This window comes from Camarhynchus parvulus, chromosome 1A (assembly GCF_901933205.1).
Source record: "Camarhynchus parvulus chromosome 1A, STF_HiC, whole genome shotgun sequence".
Taxonomy (NCBI): Eukaryota; Metazoa; Chordata; class Aves; order Passeriformes; family Thraupidae; genus Camarhynchus; species Camarhynchus parvulus.
In genome coordinates this window covers 8883936-8906085 of record NC_044586.1, presented here as the reverse complement: position 1 = coordinate 8906085, position 22150 = coordinate 8883936, and the positions used below count along the sequence as shown (strand labels likewise).

At 37.0% G+C, this 22150-nt stretch overlaps 1 protein-coding gene across 2 annotated transcripts in view; it reads right to left on the bottom strand.

Annotated features, from left to right (window-relative positions):
• CCDC91 (coiled-coil domain containing 91) overlaps nt 1-22150 on the bottom strand; it is a 113612-nt gene that overhangs the window by 58846 nt on the left and 32616 nt on the right. For both annotated transcript variants that reach the window (XM_030959909.1, XM_030959910.1), the window contains exons 6-7: nt 21241-21345; nt 2510-2587 (exon numbers count right to left, since the gene is read on the bottom strand). In XM_030959909.1, coding sequence (XP_030815769.1) covers nt 2510-2587; nt 21241-21345 — 183 coding nt within the window. The remainder of the gene's footprint in view (nt 1-2509; nt 2588-21240; nt 21346-22150) is intronic.

Sequence of the window (22150 nt, the reverse complement as noted above, 5' to 3'; positions counted from 1 at the left end):
CTTACAAAAAACCTACTGAAAATGGAAGTTACTTCTGCATATAAACAATATGTATTAGAGTAACACAGTCTAAATTCTAAAGAAGACATATTTCAGCACAAAATTAAGTCTGGTTAATCATGAGTAAATTAAAAGAGTTAATGAATCTCACAATTCTGTCTTACACTAAAAGGAGTAATCATATTTAATTTACATTCCTAAAAAAATGCTACATTAGGAACCCTTTTTTGGTTGTCTAATTGCCACCATATCTGAAAAACAGAATAAACTCCTAAGGATCTGAGCAGTTAAAAAGCCCCAAGAATGCAAGATACTACTTTTATAATTATAAAACCACATTTGACTTGCTTACTTAAGAAAAAATAAATCTTAGCCCTGTTTCATATTGAAATGTTAACATTGAATTAACATTTTAAAAGAATCCATGAGATAATGTTCTCAAACACAACTACAGATTTTGTCTCCACTGATGATACAGTGTTACTTTTTTATTTAAAGTACATGGCAAAGGATTACAAGAAAGGTATTAAACAACCAACCAAAAAATGCTTGGGTTTTTTTAAAAACCCTGATGAATAAGTCACCTCATGTTTGCAGACAGGGCTGATTGCAGTAATTTACTCAGAGCTTGGCATATCTGATATTATTTCTTATCAGAGTGTTCAACTAACCACAGGAGGCAACAGGAAGGCTTGTATGAGGCATATTCATGTCATGGTTCCATGGTATTAAAGAGTGACTTTATGTAACTTGAATATAAACATTCTATGAGAAATAATACACTAAATATAAACAGTGTTTAGAAACACAGGGTTCAATTAACTCCCGAATATTTTGTGCCAAATCACTGAAACTGATAAACATAAATCTTATTTTCCAGAGGGCATGTCAGATCTACCCAGCTGCTGCTGACTGGTAAAACAGCTTTCAAAAATTATTATGGCACATAAATGTATCCCTTTACCCAACTACACAGGAAGAAATTATTCTTTTAAAGGGCCAATATAACCCATGCAGAGCTCTCCTTTAGTTCACACACAAATCCATTAAAATGGTGAAAAATTACACCTCGAAAACATTCAAAACTTTCATTCAATACCATAAAATTGTTGGATTTCACAATTTGCCTATATTTTCAGAACTAAAAAGAAGGAAACTTAAGTGCAGCAATTACCAAAAGCTCACAAGCTTTTTCAAATATAAGTCCACACAGGAACAGACAGACATTTTACATGTATCTAGAACAAAACAGAAACTAGAAAAGCTGCAATTGAAGATGTTCAGTGGCACATCCAAAGGTGCACCCTCCAAATAAAATTCCCTTTTGAGAACTTCTAAGGCAAAGGGGTCCTCAAAGAATTAAGGAAAGAGGAGCCAAAATCTCCCCCAGAAGTGAAATGAGGGAGGCATGGAGAAGTGGGACACCACCAGTGGCCATGTTTTTGTTCTCTCAGGAATGGAAACTTTTGAAACCTTTTTTTGGATAGGTTCAGAATGAAATTAGTATAAGTCATATTGATGGAGACAGACATATTTGTACAGAGAGTCAATTTCAATATTAGTTAGAACACTACTAACACTAGGAAGATTATCTAAAGGCTTTCTTATTATCATAAAATCAATAATATTGGAAATGATTGCTAAAATCACCAAGTCCAATCCCTAACCCAGCACTGCCAAGCCCACCACTACATCTTCCTGCCCTCCATGCCAGATCATTCTTTGGTTACAGATTACTGCTACCAAATAGCTAAAATCTGAAATTCCCCTTCACTAACTACATTGTCAAATTTGTGTTCTCAGCTCACAGTTGCCTACCAGGTCTTAAGTTTCCCTTTTCATTTTCAAAACCAGCCTTAATTTCTGTTTCCTATTACCAGTTTTAAGTCTAATTAGAATTCTTAGCTTTACCTTCTCCTCCTAACTTGATTCAGCTTTTGTCCTTTGTGAGTTTCCTACCCAATAGTTTCCATAACAAAACAAAAGACACAGATTTATGCTCCATGGCAACATCCAGTTCTTTCATTTTACAAGCTGTCAGGAACTAAAACAACATGAGAGAAGAACTACAGATTCAGCTTGATTTCATCCATAACTCCCTCCCTTAGTGCTGTGTGGATCAAAACCTGCTGAACTGCTTTGTGATGCTGCCTTCCTGCAAGTGCAGCTCTGGAGACTGAAGAGGTCCAAAACGTGGATTTGTGATAAACAATCCAACCCCAAAGTTTACCACAACTGCCTGAGAATTTGGGGTTTGTTCTGGTTTTAAGTTTCCTTACTGAAAATGGCTAACCAACTCTATCAGAAGTTTTCCAAAGTGCAGACTGGGAAAACATGCCATGCAAAATTTCAGACCAAACAATCTAAATTGAAAGCAACAGAAAAGACAGTGAGAGAGGTCGAGCAATCAGCACAAGAAATACTAATAACTGTGCACTGCAGGCAGTCATCCTGTTCACTACTACAATAACACCATTTGGAAATTGTGTTAGCTTGGCAACTCATTTACCTTGAATTCTTCAACAATAATAGTTAAGGCTTCATGTCCAGCTTTTCTCATGTCTTCTAATTCCTGCTTATGCTTTTCCTGCACAAAAATACAGAAAACATTAGGCACATGACATAACTATTTTAATTCAGGAGAATAAATAAATAAATAAATAAATAAATAAATAAATACCAATTATTTTCCTGTTTTGGCATTTTCACGATGAAATGCACACAGCTTGATCCTTTAGATATTATATATATAATGTATATGACTATATATGTGTGTGTATATATATATATGCTAAATTCCAGTAGGTTCCAGTATTAAACTTATTTTTATTTCTTAATTTTACTTTATAGACCACAGATGGTTCTAAACGGTTCTCCAAGTTTTGGGGTTTTTTTTTCCAGAACTTTCTTTGTTTTTTGGTATATCTGTGGATGGCAGGACTTCCAAATCACCTTCTTCATAAATGTTATTTACTGCCTCTACCAATAAAAATGTTGAGATTAAGTAGTATCAAATTGAGTTTCCTCAGAAATGCACATTTTCTCCTACTTATTATATGGCTCCTCTTTTATCATTTGTTTTATTCTCAAGATTCCTGGGAAAGTCTTCTTGCAAAAGAAATCCTAAATAGATTTTTCAAAAGAAGCTACATTGTTCACCTTTTATTTTCTGCACAGTTATGTAAAAGGAACCTGGAGAGAAACATCCTAGCATTTTTTCCTTTACCCAATAGTTTGCTAAGGCTGCAATGTGAACACCTCATTTTCACCAGCATTTCCCCCTTATCAATGAGCAGCACCACTTTTTCCAATCACCAATTAGTAAGAAGATGAAAAACATTCCCTCCCTCCTTGTTCTTTGCTTTAGAGTCTGTTCTTGTATCAGCTCATATGGCAAGATGCAGTTGCTTTAAATCACCTTGGATTTAAATGATTGGATTTTCTTGGTGCAGAAAGCAGAAACACATTAATCACAAATGTTACTTTGCAGTGATCACAGGACAAAACCATACACAACTTACACTATATAATTTTTTGCTTTTTGGGTCATAAAAAAGTTGAAATTAATAAATACAATTCTATGCTTCCTAAGACTGGTGTGTTTGGAATAAGAAAAACCTAGTTTCTAACAAAGTATGTAAGACCAATAAAAATTAATTAATTGGACTGTAACTGTATTTAACTAAAGATTTCTGCTCTGTCACTCAATTCCTTTCTCCTGAAAGGGTCATTCTTAGCAAAAACTAGGAAACTACAGTTACACAATCCTCTTACCTCTGGCCCAAATCTAATGAGACATTTGGATTTTCTTTAATAAAACTGTGGGCTTTTGTGAAGCCCAGCAAGAACAACTGCTAAGTAGAAGAATTAAAGATGGAAATATTTTGCTGTTCACATTAAATACTACATCAGACAACAACACACAACATGTGGTTACATCATTTTAATCCCACTGTGATGCAATAATGTATCACTGACAACACAAATCATTGAAATTCTGATATTATGCAGGTTAAAAACCCCAATTGTTTTGACTGAGGAAGTAAGATATCCCATTCTGCTAGAAAGCACACGTACAGGTATTGCACTCACAATACCAGGCAAAGCAAAACACAGAACAAAAAAAGACATTTGTCCCCTTACAATCAATTCCTCAAGTTTTTAGAACCAGTGACTTGTTCAAGGTCATGTCCTAAATGTGAGCTGGTAACACAAGTTGAAGTGTTGACACCAAGGCATTCCTGTAACACCTGTAAAGAGCCTCCTATTCCTGCAGGGAATGTTCAGGGCAGGTGTCTGGGCTGCTGCTGACTGCCTGCCCTCTGTCAGGCTGTGATACCCTCAGGGGTGGCTGCCAGGCTGAGCCAGTATCTCACAAAGTAATGCACTCTCTCCCCTCCTCATTTCTGTACTCGTGCAAGAAGGAAAGCTGCAGCTCCCTGCAGGTAACTAAGTGGAAGACAAACTTCAAATCCATCTTAGGCAGCTTTGCTTTACACAATTACATCATTAAAAGTCATCATAGTGGAGTCCATTGCACCGAGATTTTTGTCTCCATAAAATCAACTCTTCTTTAAGATCATCATTTAAAAACATTACAAATAACATTTAGCATCATAATGATTCTGTTAAGTTCTTATTTGAAGATATAAATATTTCCTTCAGTTCACCCAAGTACAGAGAAAAAATCATAGTAATACTAAATGCAAAGGAGAAATTGAGGTAAACATGATGAGAATCAATGAGAAATTGAGGTAAACATGATGAGAATCAGTCCATAATGGCTAATTAATATACACACTAGAGTGTGCTATTGTGTATAAAATAGAGATTGGTCACTATTTCTGTTCATGTGAAATAAGAAAGTGAGCTCTCCAGAACTGAGACAAGGGAGCATCTCCAGGTCTCTAGCAAAGCAAGTATTTCCACATTGGTCCTATCATCAACATCCTAGTGAAAGATGCAGTTAAGAACCTAAACATAAGGAAAAATTTAGGAAGGAGAGAAAGATTTCAGATATCCCAAGATAACCAAAACCCCCACATTATGCACAACCTTAAGCTCACCGCAGGAAGCAAGGAGACACTGATTTATTTCATACAAGTAAACACAATTTGTACCTGAAGCATAACAATGGAAGACTCTGAGGTGAAAAATGAAGTGAGGTAGCAAATAAACTTTCACAAGCAACTGCCTAACATCGTGGTGGTGAGGACATTTCCTGCTGAGTTAGAAATGAGTTGAGCCAGAGTTGAGTGAGCGTGAACAGAGCAGCCTGCTGGGAATATTGTGACTGATTAAATGTGAAAAACTATGCAAAGGAAATAGTATGGAAGAGCCTGCACATGCCCCACACGGAAACATAATTACAGCTCCCACACCACTCTCTGAGTATTTGAGGGGTATAACAAGGATCACATTTAAGACATCAATATTTTGTGAAGAACAATTATAGTTTATATCTGCTCTTTCTTCTTCCCTACAGGATGTGCATACAGAGACCCTCCACTGAAGAGGACATTAAACCATAAAAAGAAGTGCTAAAGCTAAAGTGTTGTTAGTATGAAAGCACATTTTACTACCAAAACTGCATGATATGGTAAATATCAATATCAAGCACTTACACTTGGCCCAGGAAGCCTTCTCTGGCTGCCTTGAGGTTCTTAAAATATTATACAAATAGTTCTTTGGGATGAAGCTACAAATGTGCAAGGGCAACTTATGTTCTGGATACTTTCCTACTTCCCCACATAATCTAAATGGTGGGACAGGATAGCAAGAGGAAGAAAGGAACGAGGAGTGAACAGGACAGCAATGCCAGGGATGCTGACAAGAAGAGAACATTTCCACTAAACAACACAGTAAGCATAAAAGGAATTCTGAGCTTCATTAGGATATTTTTATGTCTTTTGTCTCAAAAGCATCAGTGTTCAGATCAAATTAAATTCCACCATTGTCCATAAAGAACAAAATATTAATTTGGAAAAGGTTGCCAGCTGTCATCAATGGCTACTCATACTGAAGCCAGTTGTAACACCCAACACAACTTTACGTAGTGCATGTATTTAAAAATCTATCTGTATTTATTTACTGTATTATAATATTATCATTTTAATTATAACTAAATAACTATAATTAATTACTGATCATAATATATCAGTATTTCTTTACTGTAGTATATCAGTATATCAGTATTTCTTTACTGCATCTTTCATGATGCAGATAGATATGTATGAAAAAACTACACTAGGGAGAGTTTTTCTTCTTTCTATAGACAGGAGACTGTCCTGAACATTGCAAGGGGCTGGAAAAAGGGCAGCTTAGGGAAAGAGGATCATGTTAGGAAATACTTAAGCAAGTAGGACATAATTAAGTCTGTGATGCCTGACAGGATGACCCCACAAGTACTGAGGGAGCTGGCAGATGTAATTGTGAGGCTCCACTCAATGCCTGTGGGCTGATCACAATGACTGGAGAAGTGTCTGAGAACTGGATAATGTCATCCCTGCCTTCAAGAAATTATAAGAAACCACAAGGAGCTACAGACTAGGCAGTCCCAACTCAGGCCCTGGGAAGGTAGTTGTGCCAGTTTTTCCTGTGACAGAGGGAAGTTTTTCACAGGAGGGGGTTACATTTTGGATTTGTGCTGGAAAAAGTATCCATGACTCATGGGTATTTTAGTTACTGCTGGCTTTTGACACTTCTCTAAAATCCTCATGGAGAAGCTGCCGAAGTGTGGTCAGGAGAAGCTGAAAGAGAAGTGGATTGAAAACTGGCTGAACTGCCACACCCCAAAGGTGTCCCAGGGGACAAGAAGCTGAACATGAGGCCATCAATCCTGGACTGCATTAGGCTAAACATTGTCCCAGGTCACAAGAGGTGATCCCACCCCTCCACTCAGAACTGTTAGGGCCATTCCTGTGTCCAGCTCTGGGCTCTCCAGTAGAAAAAACTACATGGGCATACTGGAGAGAGACCAGCAAAGGGACACAAAGATGATGATGGGTCTGGATCATCCTTCACATAAAGAGCGACTGAGAGAGCCAAGATTTAAGTCTGGAGAAGGCTCAGGGGGGTTTTACCAATGTATATAAATACCTGAAGGGATGATAGAAAAAGAGCAGAGTCAGGCTCTGGAATGGGCTGTCCAGGGAGGTGGTGGAATCACTGTCCCTGGAGGTGTTTGAAGGAAGACTGGATGTGGCACTCAGTTTAGTTGATAAGGTGCTGTTAGGTCACAGGCTGGACTTGATGATCTCCAAGGTCTTTGCCAACTTAGCTGACTCTGTAATTGTTTTCACGATGTCCAAATATACTGAGTATGAATTCTGAGGCTATTTGGTTTTTCTCAAAACTCTTCCACAAAAAGCACAAACAGTGGAGTGCTGCATATTTATCACAGGTGAGCCCTTCCAAAGGACCCACTGCATACAACCCACTGCAGTACACATGTTGTTTCCCAATATTTATTCTGGATACAATCTTTTATTACCAGTTTCAAACATATGAAATGTCAAATGTCAAAACTAATAGTAATCAAACCCACAATTTATATCGACAAAACTTTAACTAGAGATACCTTATGCACCAAAAATTGGTAACAGTTCCATCTGCAGCTCTGTTAACCTTTGAGAAGTAACTAACATATGCTTTAGGAATATAACTAATTGAAAGAATGTACATTGAATTTTCATAGAGCTGTACTATTCATAACACATAATGATGTTCACAGCACATTCCTAGAGGATACCTTCAGTCTTTTCATGGATGTTTAAAAACCCAAAACAACTACAAAGAAACTTGACACTCAGTCAAGTAGCTTCAAAAGCATGCAGGAATAAATTTCACTTCAGCAGGAATAAAAACTTTCCAAGATTTACTTTTAGAAGATATAAAAAACTAACTCTAGCATCATTATAAATAAATACTCTAATAATTTTATGTCAAGCTGTAAGATCGCCATATCTTTGAAATTTTTCCAATGTAATAAAAAACCTAATTGTTTTCTTCCTTGTTTTTGAAGTATAGAAAATAAGTTTCATTATAACATAAACAATCATACTTAGCACAAAATCAGTAGAAAGGTAAGTTACATCTTTACATTTGAATTTCCTTTTCATTTTCAGTATGTGAACTATTTTCTTTGTCTGCCTCTTTAATTAAAGCTCTGGGAGCAAACAATGGTGATGTACTTTTCTTTTAATCTTAATTACTTTTCTGATTTGAAAATATATTTTGGAACACTAAAAGCATTCCAAAGCAGACATGCTATATGAAAACTAGCTGATCCACAGCTATTTTCCCATCAAAGTGCAAGCAAAGCACCGTCAACACAAATTGTTGCCATGCTCCTTCCGGGCTACAAACACATTTTTGTTTGTTGCTTTCCAGAAGACAAGTGATGATGTGCAAGTTGAACAAAACTCAGAGAATTCACTGGACAACCAGAGACACAAGTATCCATTTTTGTGTCAACTTGCTGTATTTGTTTCATAAGAAAATTGACAAGAATTTAGATCAAAAAATAAAATAACCATCAGCTTGGGAAATAGAGCATCAAATCAAAGAGTTTGGGATAAAGCAAATACCAAGAAATACAGGCACTGAAGATGACAAATTGTTTCTTAGCTGAAGATCTGCATGAAAAGCTTCTCTTGACTGTGCTGTTTTAGAGAAAGGATGAATATGAAATAAAATCAGATGCTTGTCAATTAGACCATATTGTCCAAACCAGAATGCAAATATCATCTGCAACTGAACTCCCAAAATTCCTCCATCAGAGAATTGTTGTCAAGCTGTAAACTTCAAGAATTGCTATCAAGCTGTAAACTTCAAGATTAACTTGTTGGTTGTTTGTTGTACTTCCTGAAAAAGTAAAAAATAGTCTTAGCATGAAGGTGGGAAAAAAAATCCAAAGAGAAGTTACACCTTTACCAGAGAAAACAAAGAAATACATAAAGAAAAGGGGAAAACGAACTACTGCTCACTTATTTTAAGATACTGGTATGAATTCTGCAAGAAAGGGATTTTTGCCTAACCTCAGAAAAATTTCAGCTGGAAGGAAGGATCTCCCACAGTCTAGAAAAAGGTATCCAAATCACAGATACAGAGATTTTACAAGAACACTTCCAGTGTATCTTAGGGAACTTGTAATGCAGCTGAACAACTCTATTTTGCTTCCTGTAAAACCTCACACTGAACATGGATAGGTTTCATAGTACAAGCTCCTATTCTTACATGGCAGATACACTGAAAACCACCAAAAATGTTATATTCCATACAACAATTATTTAAGTTTACAGTAACTGATATTTTGACTAGTTTACCATTTCAAATACTGCATTAATCAGATTTTTGGTTCAGGCATTCCTGACCCTCCCTTAATTGGCAATGAGGTAGGCCAGATTGGAGTAAAATATTCCAAATAATTCAGCCTGGGGAATATCCCCTGGACTGGACTTATAACTTTAGTGACTGGGAGTAGGCTATTTATTTTTCTCAGTTTGTGAGCAAAGTATTAAATCACAAACTCACACAATCATTCAGGTTGGAAGGAACCTCTGGAGGTCACTTAGCTTAACCTCCTGCTGAAAGCAAGATCAACACTGAATTCAAACCAGATTGTTCAGATCCCTGTCCAGTGAGATCTTGAAAAACTAGGAAGATGGGGATTTCACAACATCACTGGCTAAGACATCCTAATACTTATCTTCATCATAAAATACTTTTTTCCTTATAACAAGTTGCAACTTCCCATGCTTCAATCTATCACAATTTCCTCCAACACACATCTGCAGAACGTGCCTGGCTCCATATTTCTGACAACTTTGTAGGTATTGACTGTCTGCTATTGGGTTTCCTCTAAGCCTTCTCTTCTCCAGACTGAGTCCGTGTAAACCTCAATCCTCTCATCCAAAATCTAGGAGTTTCTTCACAGAAGGCAATCAGGCATAATTTGTCTTTTGGTAAATCCATGTTGGCGGTTTCCAATCACCTTGTTCATGTGCCTGGGAATGGCTGCCAAGAGCACCTACACCATGATATTCCCAAAGAGGCCTGGATCCATCCATCCATCATCCTTCCTGTCTCTTTCCAACAACCAGCAGCTTCTCCAGTCTCTGAGTGGATGCAGAACTCTCTCACAGCCAACTCTCTCATCACTCCTGAGCTCTGTGGGCTGAAGCTGCTCGTTTTTACAAACAATACGTCTTCTCTCCCATTCCCTTTTGCTGAGCTGGTGAAGCTCAGGTTCTGCTTGCTTCACAGACACCGTGTATTTGTGTGTGTACGTTTGGCATGGGTCCCCGGAATCCAGTCAATTGTGCTGCTTGAAGTTTGAGAGCCTGTTTTGGGTTATTTCTTTCACCACCTCCCACCTCTGAGGTGATTAAACCCCCACTTACAAATAGATGCCAAATTCACACGTGGGAAGAGAAAGAAAGCCTTGCTTTGCTCTTTTACAAGCAACACATAAGATGGACAAACCAAGATGACAGTATTTAATCTTCAAGAATGTGTTAAAGAACTTGGGCTTGATTAGTAAAGATGATGACAACATCCTGACATCATCAAATTGCCTGACATCAATGAAGTCCCAATTCTAAAGGATTTGTAACAAACAAACAAACAAACAACACCCCAACATCTCCCACAAAACCCCCTTATACTTTGGAGCCTAGATATAAACCTGGGCATCTAAAGAGCAACCAACCCCAGGCGAAAACTATACCATACATTTATTAATGTCTCAATTTTAATTACTGTGAAACGCTGACGGTACTGAACTAACCACAAAACCAGTTACTTCAGAGGAGAAAAGTTATGTCTGAGGATGTGGGGTGGGTAGTAAATCTAATCAATCTCTTAAAAAAAAGATAAATTTAACCTAATCTCTTCCTCAAAGCAAAGCAGTCTCACTAAAATCACTAAACCAAAGTCAGAATCAATTTTTATTTTGTAAATTAAGCCAGAAAACATCAGATGGAACATTCGGAAAGAGTCAGCAGTGATCGACGCCACATTAAGTTTCTTAGAGGTACCTAAAAGCTATGTTGGGTTTTAATTGGTTTTTGGTGTTTGGGGTTTTTTTTAATTAAACTGTGTTTTAAAAACACAGACCTATTAAATTTTAAAAATTACAGATCATTAAGCTATGTCAACTAATCAATTTTAATATGCATTACTATTGACCACAAAAAGCAAATGGATTCATACAGATAAATATTCAGAATTCTAAAGGTACAGTGGAATTTAAAAAAATAGACATATACCTGTGCTTTTCAAAATATAGTCTAAGAGTAATATAACTCAAGGTTATTGACATTTTTATACACTTCATTTACTTCTTCATCGTGATGATATTAACACAAACAAAACTGAAAGAAATATTCTTTGATAAGTGCATAAATATGAGGCAGGGACTGACTTTCCCATTACTGTATTGGACAGTCATTCACTCTCCAGATCTTTTCCCTGTTGCCTTTCCCCTGTTTCTAGAACACCCCTCAGTTTCTTCCACCCCTCACTCTCTTTCCCTCCAACGATGTTAAAACCACGATTCTCATATTTGAATTTTTTATTTTGAATGACAGTAATTCCACAGCTCCCTCTTTAATCTATTCAATATGCTGCAGTTAAGAACAAAAAGGCAATCTCCCCCTTTCCCCCCTTAAAAAAACCCCAAAACCAAAAAACCCCCCCAAATATCCCACAGCAGCCAAAACTTTCCCTCCCCAATGAGAACTCTGTTGCTGCTGAAAGAACAAGAGGGAGAAGCAGAGGGATTCTAATTTGGACACAAATATTGTTTCCTCTAACTCTACAAACCCAGACCATAAAAACGCTGCCCCTTTCGAAGTCCCTCCATTCCTTTCTCCAAGCCAACTGGCAAAGAGGCAAAAACAAGCTCACTCTTCCTTTGTTGTACATGAGAAATTAAAATGTACATACATTTTAAAAAGGCTGTAGCATTAGGACTGAATTTGATAGAAATCTTGAGCTGTGTTTTAGCTTGGTTCGAAACTTCTTGGTATTTTACACTACGTCAGACCTCCCACAAATTGGCTTACCCAGATGAGAAAAATCACGATTAAGACACGTTCTTGTTCTGAGCAGCTCCCCTCTTCAGAGGGGCACAAACATTGCTTACAGTAAGGCTCTTGGCTAAAAGTGTTTGCAAAAAGGGAAAGCAAATCCTGCTGTAATACAGCCTTCTCAACTGGATGTATGCAGATTTATTAAGCATATGTAAAGGTATTTAAAGGACTGGGGCCACATTTAAAAATGTAAAGTAATGCAGCACCAGTTAAAAATACAAAATATAATAAAAATTTATAAAAATTTTATTCTTCCTTAGAAAATACTACTGTGTTTCTGTTGTGCAATGGAAGATTCATCAGCCATGTCAGTGATTGGTACTGGATAAGGTAATTTAATTGGTGACAGAATGGGACTGTGCTGAAAGTTGATAAAATATTGTCACAAGAGTTGCAAAATGCTTCAAAGAGCTGCTGTTTTTGTTTAACAAATAATCATTTCTCAAAAATGTGAAAGTAAAGACAGACAAATATGATATAAACAGGATGGCAAGTGCCACTAGACCCCCATTCATGAGAGAACTCTCTAATGAAAATATTATGCGAAATATGAGATCTTTTTAAACTATTCCTGTAGTCTTTGTTAGCTACAATATCCCCTTTCTTCTGGCATGGGAGATGTCCACTGCATTTCTGGCTGAATTCCATAAAGCCCTGAATAATTTTCCTCAGCTGACAACTGTCACCACATTTATAGAAAATAACAGCATAGGATATCTTAAGACTAATCTATCTTAAAACACCACTGAACGTGTTAGAGTGACACAGAGTTGAAATGTGTCTTTATAAGCAGTGAGTCCAAGTCCCAGGGACTCAGGGAACTCCCCAGCAGCCCAGCTGAATGCAGCTGTTTTCCCACTGGGGATTCTGTGCAGGTAATGGAACTCCCAAGGGCCAGATGTAATCACACTCCATATGAAAATCCAGAATTGTTCCCTCTACTGACTCTTCTCTGTTTTTGTTTTTTTTTCTTTGTTTTATTTACTCTTTTAAACAAAGCACTTCACAAAAGTATTTCACAAAGTATTTTCACAAAAGCAGGCATCGCACATTGTCTGGAATTAGGTTTTAGCTTAAAAAGATGGAAATGGATCTCTTCTTCTGCTTATCACTAACAAGAAGGCTCTTCAAGCATAAAAAGTACCTTTCCAGTTATGAAGTTTGAATATAAGGGAGCTTCAGGACATTTTACATTCTTCATTGCTTATGAGCTCAATAGGTGTTTTCCTTCTGAGCTTCCCTGAAGTCATCAAGACTTGGCAAGTCAATGGAAATTTGCTTTTCAATGACACACTCACTTCTTACTTATCTCGAAAGCCAGACAAACTCAGCCCTCTGAAAACCTAGCACAGAAACTTTACATTCTCCCTACATAAACAGCAAGTACATTAAGCACAGACTTACCGGCTGAAAATACTCTTAAAATATATTTAAAAAATATAATAACTGACAAAATTCAGAATTTCTCTCAGTCCTTCATTGCAATACCTTAGATTATTTTTTAAGCATTATTCAGACCTTCATTTTCATAATTTCATTTTGTCATTATGGTACTCACTTCTGGAAATTAATGCTGATCATCCTAACCAATTATGTGCCTGAGAATGGTTTAATTTGTAATGCATATCCATAACCAAAACACTGCATTGTGTTTAAAAATACCTTCAAGTAAGGTAGGTTTATTTTTAAGGAATTGCAAAGAACTGGGGAAATCTGTTTTATCTCAATATCCTCCAGGTTTAAAAACATATGTTCTGGTTTTCATTAATATCAGCTTTCTTTCAGTGATAAAAGTTTTGCCAAGAATAGTAAAAAAGTTCTCAGTAGTTTAAGTACATGATTATTTTAAATGTCACATGCCCTTCTGGACCTTTTAAGTCTTTAGTGAGGAAAAAAACCTTATGCAAGTCTCAGCAGCAAAATGTTATTTATTTATTTAAGAGCAGCAACAATAAAGTAACCAATACTTTATCTCTGGAACTGCTTTCTCAATATCAGGAATTATATACAAGTGACCCGCTACATACCTTTAGTAGTAGTTTAAAATAGCAGTTATTTGTTGACACTTTGCCTACATATTAACATTTCGGCAGTTCACTCAAATAAAAAAAATGTATAGCCATAATTAAGAAGGAAGTTTCCAAGGGAACTTAGAAGGGATGAATAAATTCAACTTTGATATGTAAATCACATGAGTTTCTTGGCTATAACTTCCAGCGTGTGAATTAGTTAGATTAGAACACATTTATACAAATAAATTTGCTTTATACATGGCAAATTATACATTTCAGCTGGGTTTAGAAACACAAGTAAACTGTGTTTCAACACCAAGTGTATATTATAGATGAATAAAATTTAATAGAGATTGAAAAAGTAAATTTAAAGGTGTACCAGGCTAATTTAGCAATAGAAGTTTCAGTAATGTATTAAGCTGCATTCTGCAGTCATTCATAGTTTATTAATGATTTATAAACCAAATAAGATGATTTAACAGGTAAAGGACAATGAAGGGATAATCCTTCAAATTTCTCCCCAAAACATCATCTTGACATTTACTGTGCACCTTATGCCTCCACGTGTATAAACAGGAAGTACAAATTCTTTTAAAACATTGAGTAATTCTGGCTAACATTGGCTAGGATTTACTATTTTGTGAGTTGTGCTCAGGTAGTCACAATAATTAACCTGTCTCAGATGCCTCACACTGAACACAAACAGGACTGGAGTGGACCCAGAGACATGGAGATGCTTTGGCACAATTTCCCACATTTTTTAAGGAGGTTCACACCAAGAAACAGGTAACCGTCCTGCAAGCATTGCAACACTTCCCTTTAACTGCTAAATCAGCTTGTCTGGTTCACAGTTCATTAATAAGCTATGAGAGGCTGCAGATTGCTGAACATTTTATAGCTCATTAACCTGCTACACCTTTAAACTTTTTCCATCTCTATTAAATTTTATTCATGTAACAAATAACTGGCCTTGAGTATTGTCTTAGCAATACAGCTACCCAAATTCCTTTCTAGACAGGTTTCTTTTTAGATAAATTTTGCAGATTTTCATTATTCCCTCAAAAATCCAACAAGATACTACTCCTATTACAAAAGAAAAATCTTGATGAGACAAGACTGGTGGTAAAGAACCCCAACCAAACAGTGTTAAATATATCTGGGTATTTCACAACCTTCTTAAGTAGAATTTCCATATCAAGTAGGAGAAAAAGTAAAAGATTAATCCCTCTGAATGAACTCTCTGTGGGAATATGCAAATGAAGATGTGCAGCAGCTGTCACAGACTTTAACACACTGAACATAAATCAGTAAATGCACTCAAATCCAGGATGCACTGGCAAAAAGCAGATCAGGACACATACAAAGCAATCAGGACACAAAACTTGGTTTAAAAAAAAACCTGTTTTGCCAGCACCTACTTGCACACTAAGAAAATGAACATTATTTAAGCACAATTTTTTTGATTACTTTTAAAATCAGGGAGGAAAAGGAAGCATATAAGTGTAAAAAAATGCTTGTCATGCCCTATGACTGAATATCAGATTATAAGGCAAGTTGGGCATCTCAAAGCTGTTAAATAACAGTACAACAGCATAAGAGAGTTATATATTTAAAACAAAATTAGAGCGCTTAGTCTTACATCCACTCTTCTAATTCATAATCCAGAAACAAGACAACAAAACAATTTATAAAAGAATTGAAGTTTAAAAGGAAAACATATGGCAAAAGAGCAGAATCTTTCTGTAATACAAATAAAAAGTTATTTTTCCACATGAATGGAAAAATAATTTAGAGGAAAAAAGACATCAAAACTGGGAGGAGAGAGGGGGGCAGTGAAGGCAGGGGTGAAACAGGCCAAAATGTAAACAGCTCTGAAATTATTAATAAATAAAGACTTTGAATAAAAATGAGTGTCTGAAAGAAGAGTACAGAGAGTAACATTAAAAAAAATTAAAGGTGAATAAATAAACGTGAGGTATCTGGCACTCACTTGAAAAAGAGGTGGGCAAGGGATTGTTGCCATATCCATAAATACCTTTAGCAGTTCAGCAAAAAGATGCACTGCTATCTGTTAAAGTGTCTTTTCTGAAATTCCCCCTTTTTTCCATATTCCATAATTTTAAACCCTGCTGTGACCCATGAAATTTCCTGGAATCTCATTTATAAATTTGTTTGCAGGTACAGTACATAAACTTTTTTTTCACACCTTCTTTTTTTTGTTATAAACATTCTGTCTCCTCTATGTCTGCACCTAAAACCAACCTAAATATTTTCTTAGAAGATAGTGTTTAACAGGATGTAAGTCATATATTAGTTTTGTAAGAAAACATACATTTTCTAGTACTCCAGCCATAAAAACCACCTACCTCCAAGACCTGTTTCCAGCCTCCTGCAGAACACCTTTTCCAGAACCATAAATGCACTCTCCTGGAAGGAAAGGCCAGGAAGGCGATGACAGGGTGTGCAAGGGAGGAGCTGCAATGTGTGGAGCTCTGTCTTGGTTTAGGGGATCAGTGAAGGATTTGGGGGTGAGGATTAGCAGGCAGGGCCAGCGAAGTGGGAATTGCTGTGCCAGACAGTCTCCAGAAGGATGAGGGCAGGTGAGACCTTCTCCAGACAACAGGAGGGAGCCTCATGTGATTCCTCACAAGGAATGTGTCCAACCCTGTAGCATCCCATGAACTCTCCTGCCTTGGCCAATTCCCAAGCCCTCAGCCCTGGAAGTAGCAGTAACTACTCACCATAGAGTTAGCCCTCCTGGGGGGAAAAACAGACTCCCCAATGGACTTCTGTGTCACAACTTCCCCTAGTTTCTCCTTTCCCTGTCTCCTCACTGGCTTAGCATCCCTGGTGGCTGCTCCCCTTCCCCTGGAGGCCAGTCCCCTCTGCCCAGCCCTTAGCTCTGCCTCCCACCCTGTCCTAAGTTAACTATATGATGGTTTTATCCCCAGTCATCTGTTCTGTTTATGCTGAATAATAAGTTTTGCACCTTTAAGACTTGTGGGCGGCAGATAGAGGCAGGGGGCAGGGTGATAAATTAGCAGCTACCCCACTCACTCAGGCTGCAGCCAACAACCCAGCTAGCCAGGCTGTAGCTAAATCAGTGACCCTAAGCCACCGGCTGTTGTCTCCCAAATTTGCCCTAAACCAAAACAAATACACATTCCTTCCCCTTCTTCAGCTGCCTGCTCCACGTGGTTCCTCCTCTTTCTCCCCGGGTTTGCCTTCAGCTGCATGAGACCCTGCTGGAATAAAACCTTGCAAAAGAGCCTTTCTTGCCTCTATGGCTGATCCAGCAGCAGTGAGCATTGAGTGGAGGTCTGACTGCATTGCCTGAATGTTAACTCAGCTTGTTTTTCACCAGGAGAGGTTTGCTGGGGACAAGAAATAGGCAGCAACACCTACCATTCTACCACTCGCATTTTTACAACCCCAGAATCTGCCAGTGGGACAAGGCAGCAATCCTGGGGCACGCAGATAACAAACCCTGGAACACAGGCAGCTGAGGAACAATCCACGAGGCACTCTGCTTGACCTGAGCCTTAAAAACATGGGAGGACTCTGAGGATGTGAAGATCTGCCCTGACTGCAGATGGTGAGTTCATGGATCACAACACTGGACTGGAGGGAAGAAGGCTTTGGCCTCTTTGGGATCTGTCTGGGACATGGGACACCACCCTAAAGAGAAAGCTCCAAAGGAGCTGGTTCCTGCTCAGGGATTATCTCCTCCAAACCCTAGAATGGTCCATAGGGACAAGCTAGAAGTCAAGCACAGGCAGCAGGAGGCCTGCATGGGTGAACATCACTAAACTCTAACATAAAAGGGAAGTGGAAGCACTAACTTCAAAAACAAGGAGACAGACACCATCAAATATGCATCCTGGTTCATGTGAATTTGTGTGATATATGGGTCTAATATATAAAAACCTCCAAAACAACAAATATTAATTAATCAAAATAAAAATAAAGTCATCCTTCAGAGTTAAGAGGGAACAAACTGGCCCAAAATCTCACGTCTACCATTTTCTATCTTTGTATAACTGTGTTTAAAGACTGTTCCTCATAATTTGAAGCTGTATAATTTAAATGTGACATTTGTACAGGTACTCAAATGAAAAATCTCCCAAAACATCAACAGCCACAGAAATACATAAATGAAACAACACCTAACACCTGCAATGATTGAACTTAGGTTATTGCTACCTTTAATCCCACCTAGGTGTTACTGCATGACCTAGTGAACCTCCTTTGGATCATTCTGTACTATTCTGTCAATGTTTTCCTTGGGATAATCTTCCTCTCCTGCCCTTCTAAAAAATCACTCATACAAGGAGTCTATCTGACCTGCTTTCTTACACACAAAAATGTTACATAAAGTGAAGTCACTGGCAACCAATTCATTTCCAATCACGATTCTTTGCAATAACAGTAATACTGCTACATAAAATAAGCATATTAAAATCCCTTTTAGAATAAAAATGTCTAAGATGTTCCCTAAAGAAAGATGGAACAGAAACAATGGTTTCCAAAAGAAAAGAACACTGTTGATGTTTTCATAACAACTACAGGTTTAATAAGTTGGAAGAACAGAAGTCTGTTGTCAAAAGATAAAAAAGAAGTTTATTTCAAAAAGAAAGGTCACACCACAGCAACTATATTGTTCTTTAGAAAAACAGCCTACTTAATTTCCAGAAAGGGATGATGATGGGAAAAAATGTGTAAAACCGCAACGAGAATTTTCCAGTAGCAATGCAGCACTTCAAATGTGAGTGTGTGGTAAATCAAACAAATAGCAGTGAAAAGTATGATCCAGTTCTCAGTGAATCATCAAAACCAGTTGTCTGTAGACAGACCAAACATCAGGGGCCTTATCAGCTAAACAATCTGTCCCAAAAATTAAGTTCCTGGGCAGAGCAGTGGAAACCAGGCACTACTTTCCCTTCTCAAATTAAGTGCTCCCTCAGTGATTTGTGAACAAGAGAACATCACCTACTGAACAGGAATGTTAATTTTGCTATTGATAGTTTTCACTGTATTGCAAATTGGAGTTTGGTAGTTTTAAAATGCAGCCTTTGCTTATCTCTATAATTTATTGTAATGCGGCTACAGCAAAATTTTAGATTTCTAAGATTAAGTGACCACTAAATCCGCATTACCTCCAAAACCTTGTATGACTTACTAGCCCCAAATTGCTTAAAAATATGTAGCAACTCACACCTAAGGAAGAGCTGAAGTTAAAAGTTGAGATGAATATATAAACTCTTATCAAAAAAAGGGAGAAATACAAAACTGACCTACCAACCAAGAAAATATAAAAATCAGACATACATTTGCACCTGTTTCTCTGCCGCCTAAAATAAGCAAGGAATTATAAGGCGAAGACTGCAACTTTATGGTTGCAACACTGCACACAAGTCAAAAGCCCTAAAATTACACTTCCCACAGCAATATGAACTCAGTTCAAATTTGCAAGTAAAGAAGTTAGAAATATGCTATGTTGTTCTGCCTCTTAAATAGTACAAACACTGAAGCAGGAATGTGGGAATCATAACTCTAATTTTATTAGCTAATATGAATTCAACATCTCAAAGAGACCATTGCATTAAATATCCAAGCAACTCTATAATACCAGTTAATAGCAATTTATTTATTCTGTTTATGAACCCACTGCTGCCCCTTTACTGTCTCTGGTTGTTGCAGTTACATATGGAAATAATGTTAAGAATGTGAAAATACTACATGGTCTGTTCAATCTTGATATTTTCAAAGCTAATTTTATTTAGATGAAACACAGAACTTTTTACTTTTTGGTTTTATACAATGATAAATGTGGTATGATAACTCTATTGTCATTCATTGGTTAAATGTTAACACTACAGCAAAGATTTGGAAGTCTGCCTCCCATGCTTAGGAATAGTGATTATCACTAGCCTTCAATTCTTCAATTTTTCAGAACTACCAAATTCAGTTTAGGGCTTTTTTGCACACCTATGATGAAGAAAGTTTGTGACTAGTCCAGAACAAAACTTGCTTCATTAGAATGGTAACCCAGCTTAGAGAAAATATTCTTATGTTCCTGTCTTGTCTTTCAAAGTTATTTTTTTCTATATAAAAAAAACCTAAAACATATTTAATTGATGCAATTTTGTGAGAACAAAACTGTGGTAACATAACCATCACCCTTGACTGAGGCAGAAACCAATAGGAAAAGATGCAAAAAAAATTAGATTAGTGACCCATTCTATTGTTTAGGATAACCAATAACTTTAACCACTGTGGTACTCCATAAATCATGAGGGTTTTAAGTTAAACTTCCTTTTATATCATGGTTAAGCAACATTTCTTTCATTGAGTAAAGTGTTACACACAAAAAAGGAAAAAAAAACAGTATTAGATTATTATATTACTATAAATTCCAGAAGGTACTCCTATAAGGAATTCAAAACAAATTACTACAGCAGCCCTTTAAATAAAAAATGAGAAACAATGCAGTAGCTAATTAAGACCATCCACAGCAGCAAAAAAATTAAGTGAAGCTGAGTTACAGACACAAGCTTCTAAAATCCTGAAAACAGTTTGCTTTGCTCTAACACTGGAAGATGACTGAAAACTTCAATGAAAATTTTGTCTGGAATGTGAAACTTTACACATGTATTTAATGGAAGATGTTAACTTTTACAATGGAAACAATTCTAATTCCACTGTCGATCATCTAATCGCACATAGCAGATTTTTATTGTGCAACATGAATTATTCCACAGTGAAGTTAGGTAAAACAGCACAAAGAGCTGGCCATAGCACTCTAGAACATGCTAAGTCATGCTGTTAAACACAACACAACACTACACAACACAACACAGCAAAGTGGTTTCCTTTTCACCTGTTTTATGAAATAGGTTCCTAACAAGGAAGAGTGTTCTGAGTTACAAAAATGTAGTTATGCATGTGGGATATTAAACTTACATTCCTGCTAATGTAAAAAATCAGGTTCTGATCTAAAAACCTTAGAAATTCTTTAAATTCAAAATGCATTGGAGCAGGCCCACAGATGGCGAAAAGAATATTTGCTGGACATAAATATACTCTATAAAAAACCCTCCTGAAAAACAAAGATACTACAAGAAAGAAATTACCTGGAGTGTCTTGTAATGATCTTGATGTGGAAGTGCTTTTTCTTTTTTTTCCTTCAAAAAATCCATTTCTAGCGCACTATGTTTTTCCAGCAAATATTCCAATTCCTGTAAAGTTTGTAAGATAAAACACTTGAAATTACAAACATTTGCAAATTGTGAAAATACAGGTTCATGAAACCATTCAAACTAATTTAATTTCTGATAACTGTGATATTTGCTCTAATAATTATCACAGAGATAAAGGGTTGTGCAAGAAAATTCTGACTGCAGTGTTTAAATTGGCACAGTATTTTCAAGTGTGAGGTATTTAAAACCCAAGGCATGTCTCATGTATAAGGAATGACCTATGTGAAGTGGCCAAGGTGCCCTTAATAACATCCTCTAACTTCTTCTGAACCCTGAAGGGTTCAGGCAGCAGGACCTGTTGTTACAGGTCCCTTCCAACTGGAACTATTCTATTCTGTTTCAATTATTTTCGTATTTTTAGGATCTTGCTCTGCCTTTCTGCACTTGAAAAGCAGCATATTAAATGTACTGTCAGAAAATGTTTTCACTAAAAGGGCAGGAATCCTATGACATTTAAGCATGTATGCAATGATCTCTATCTACATCTCCAAAATTAATAAAATCTTAAAATATTCTGGGATCTTGCAGAGAGCCACTCTGGAAGCCCGCCCAACATGAACCTATAGAGAGGAAGGAGAATAACACCACTGACAAAATTATTTGGTGTACAAAGAGCTAAAGATTTTTTTTTTTTCCTTAATGCAGCCATTGCTGTTCTACATAAGCTGCTGGCACCCTTTCAGTTGCTCAGGAGCAATTATTTCTCCAAGCCATGCAGGAAGCCAGTATAGAAACAAATGACCTGCCAGGTCACTGCACAGCTATTCAAACAAAGGCACGACTG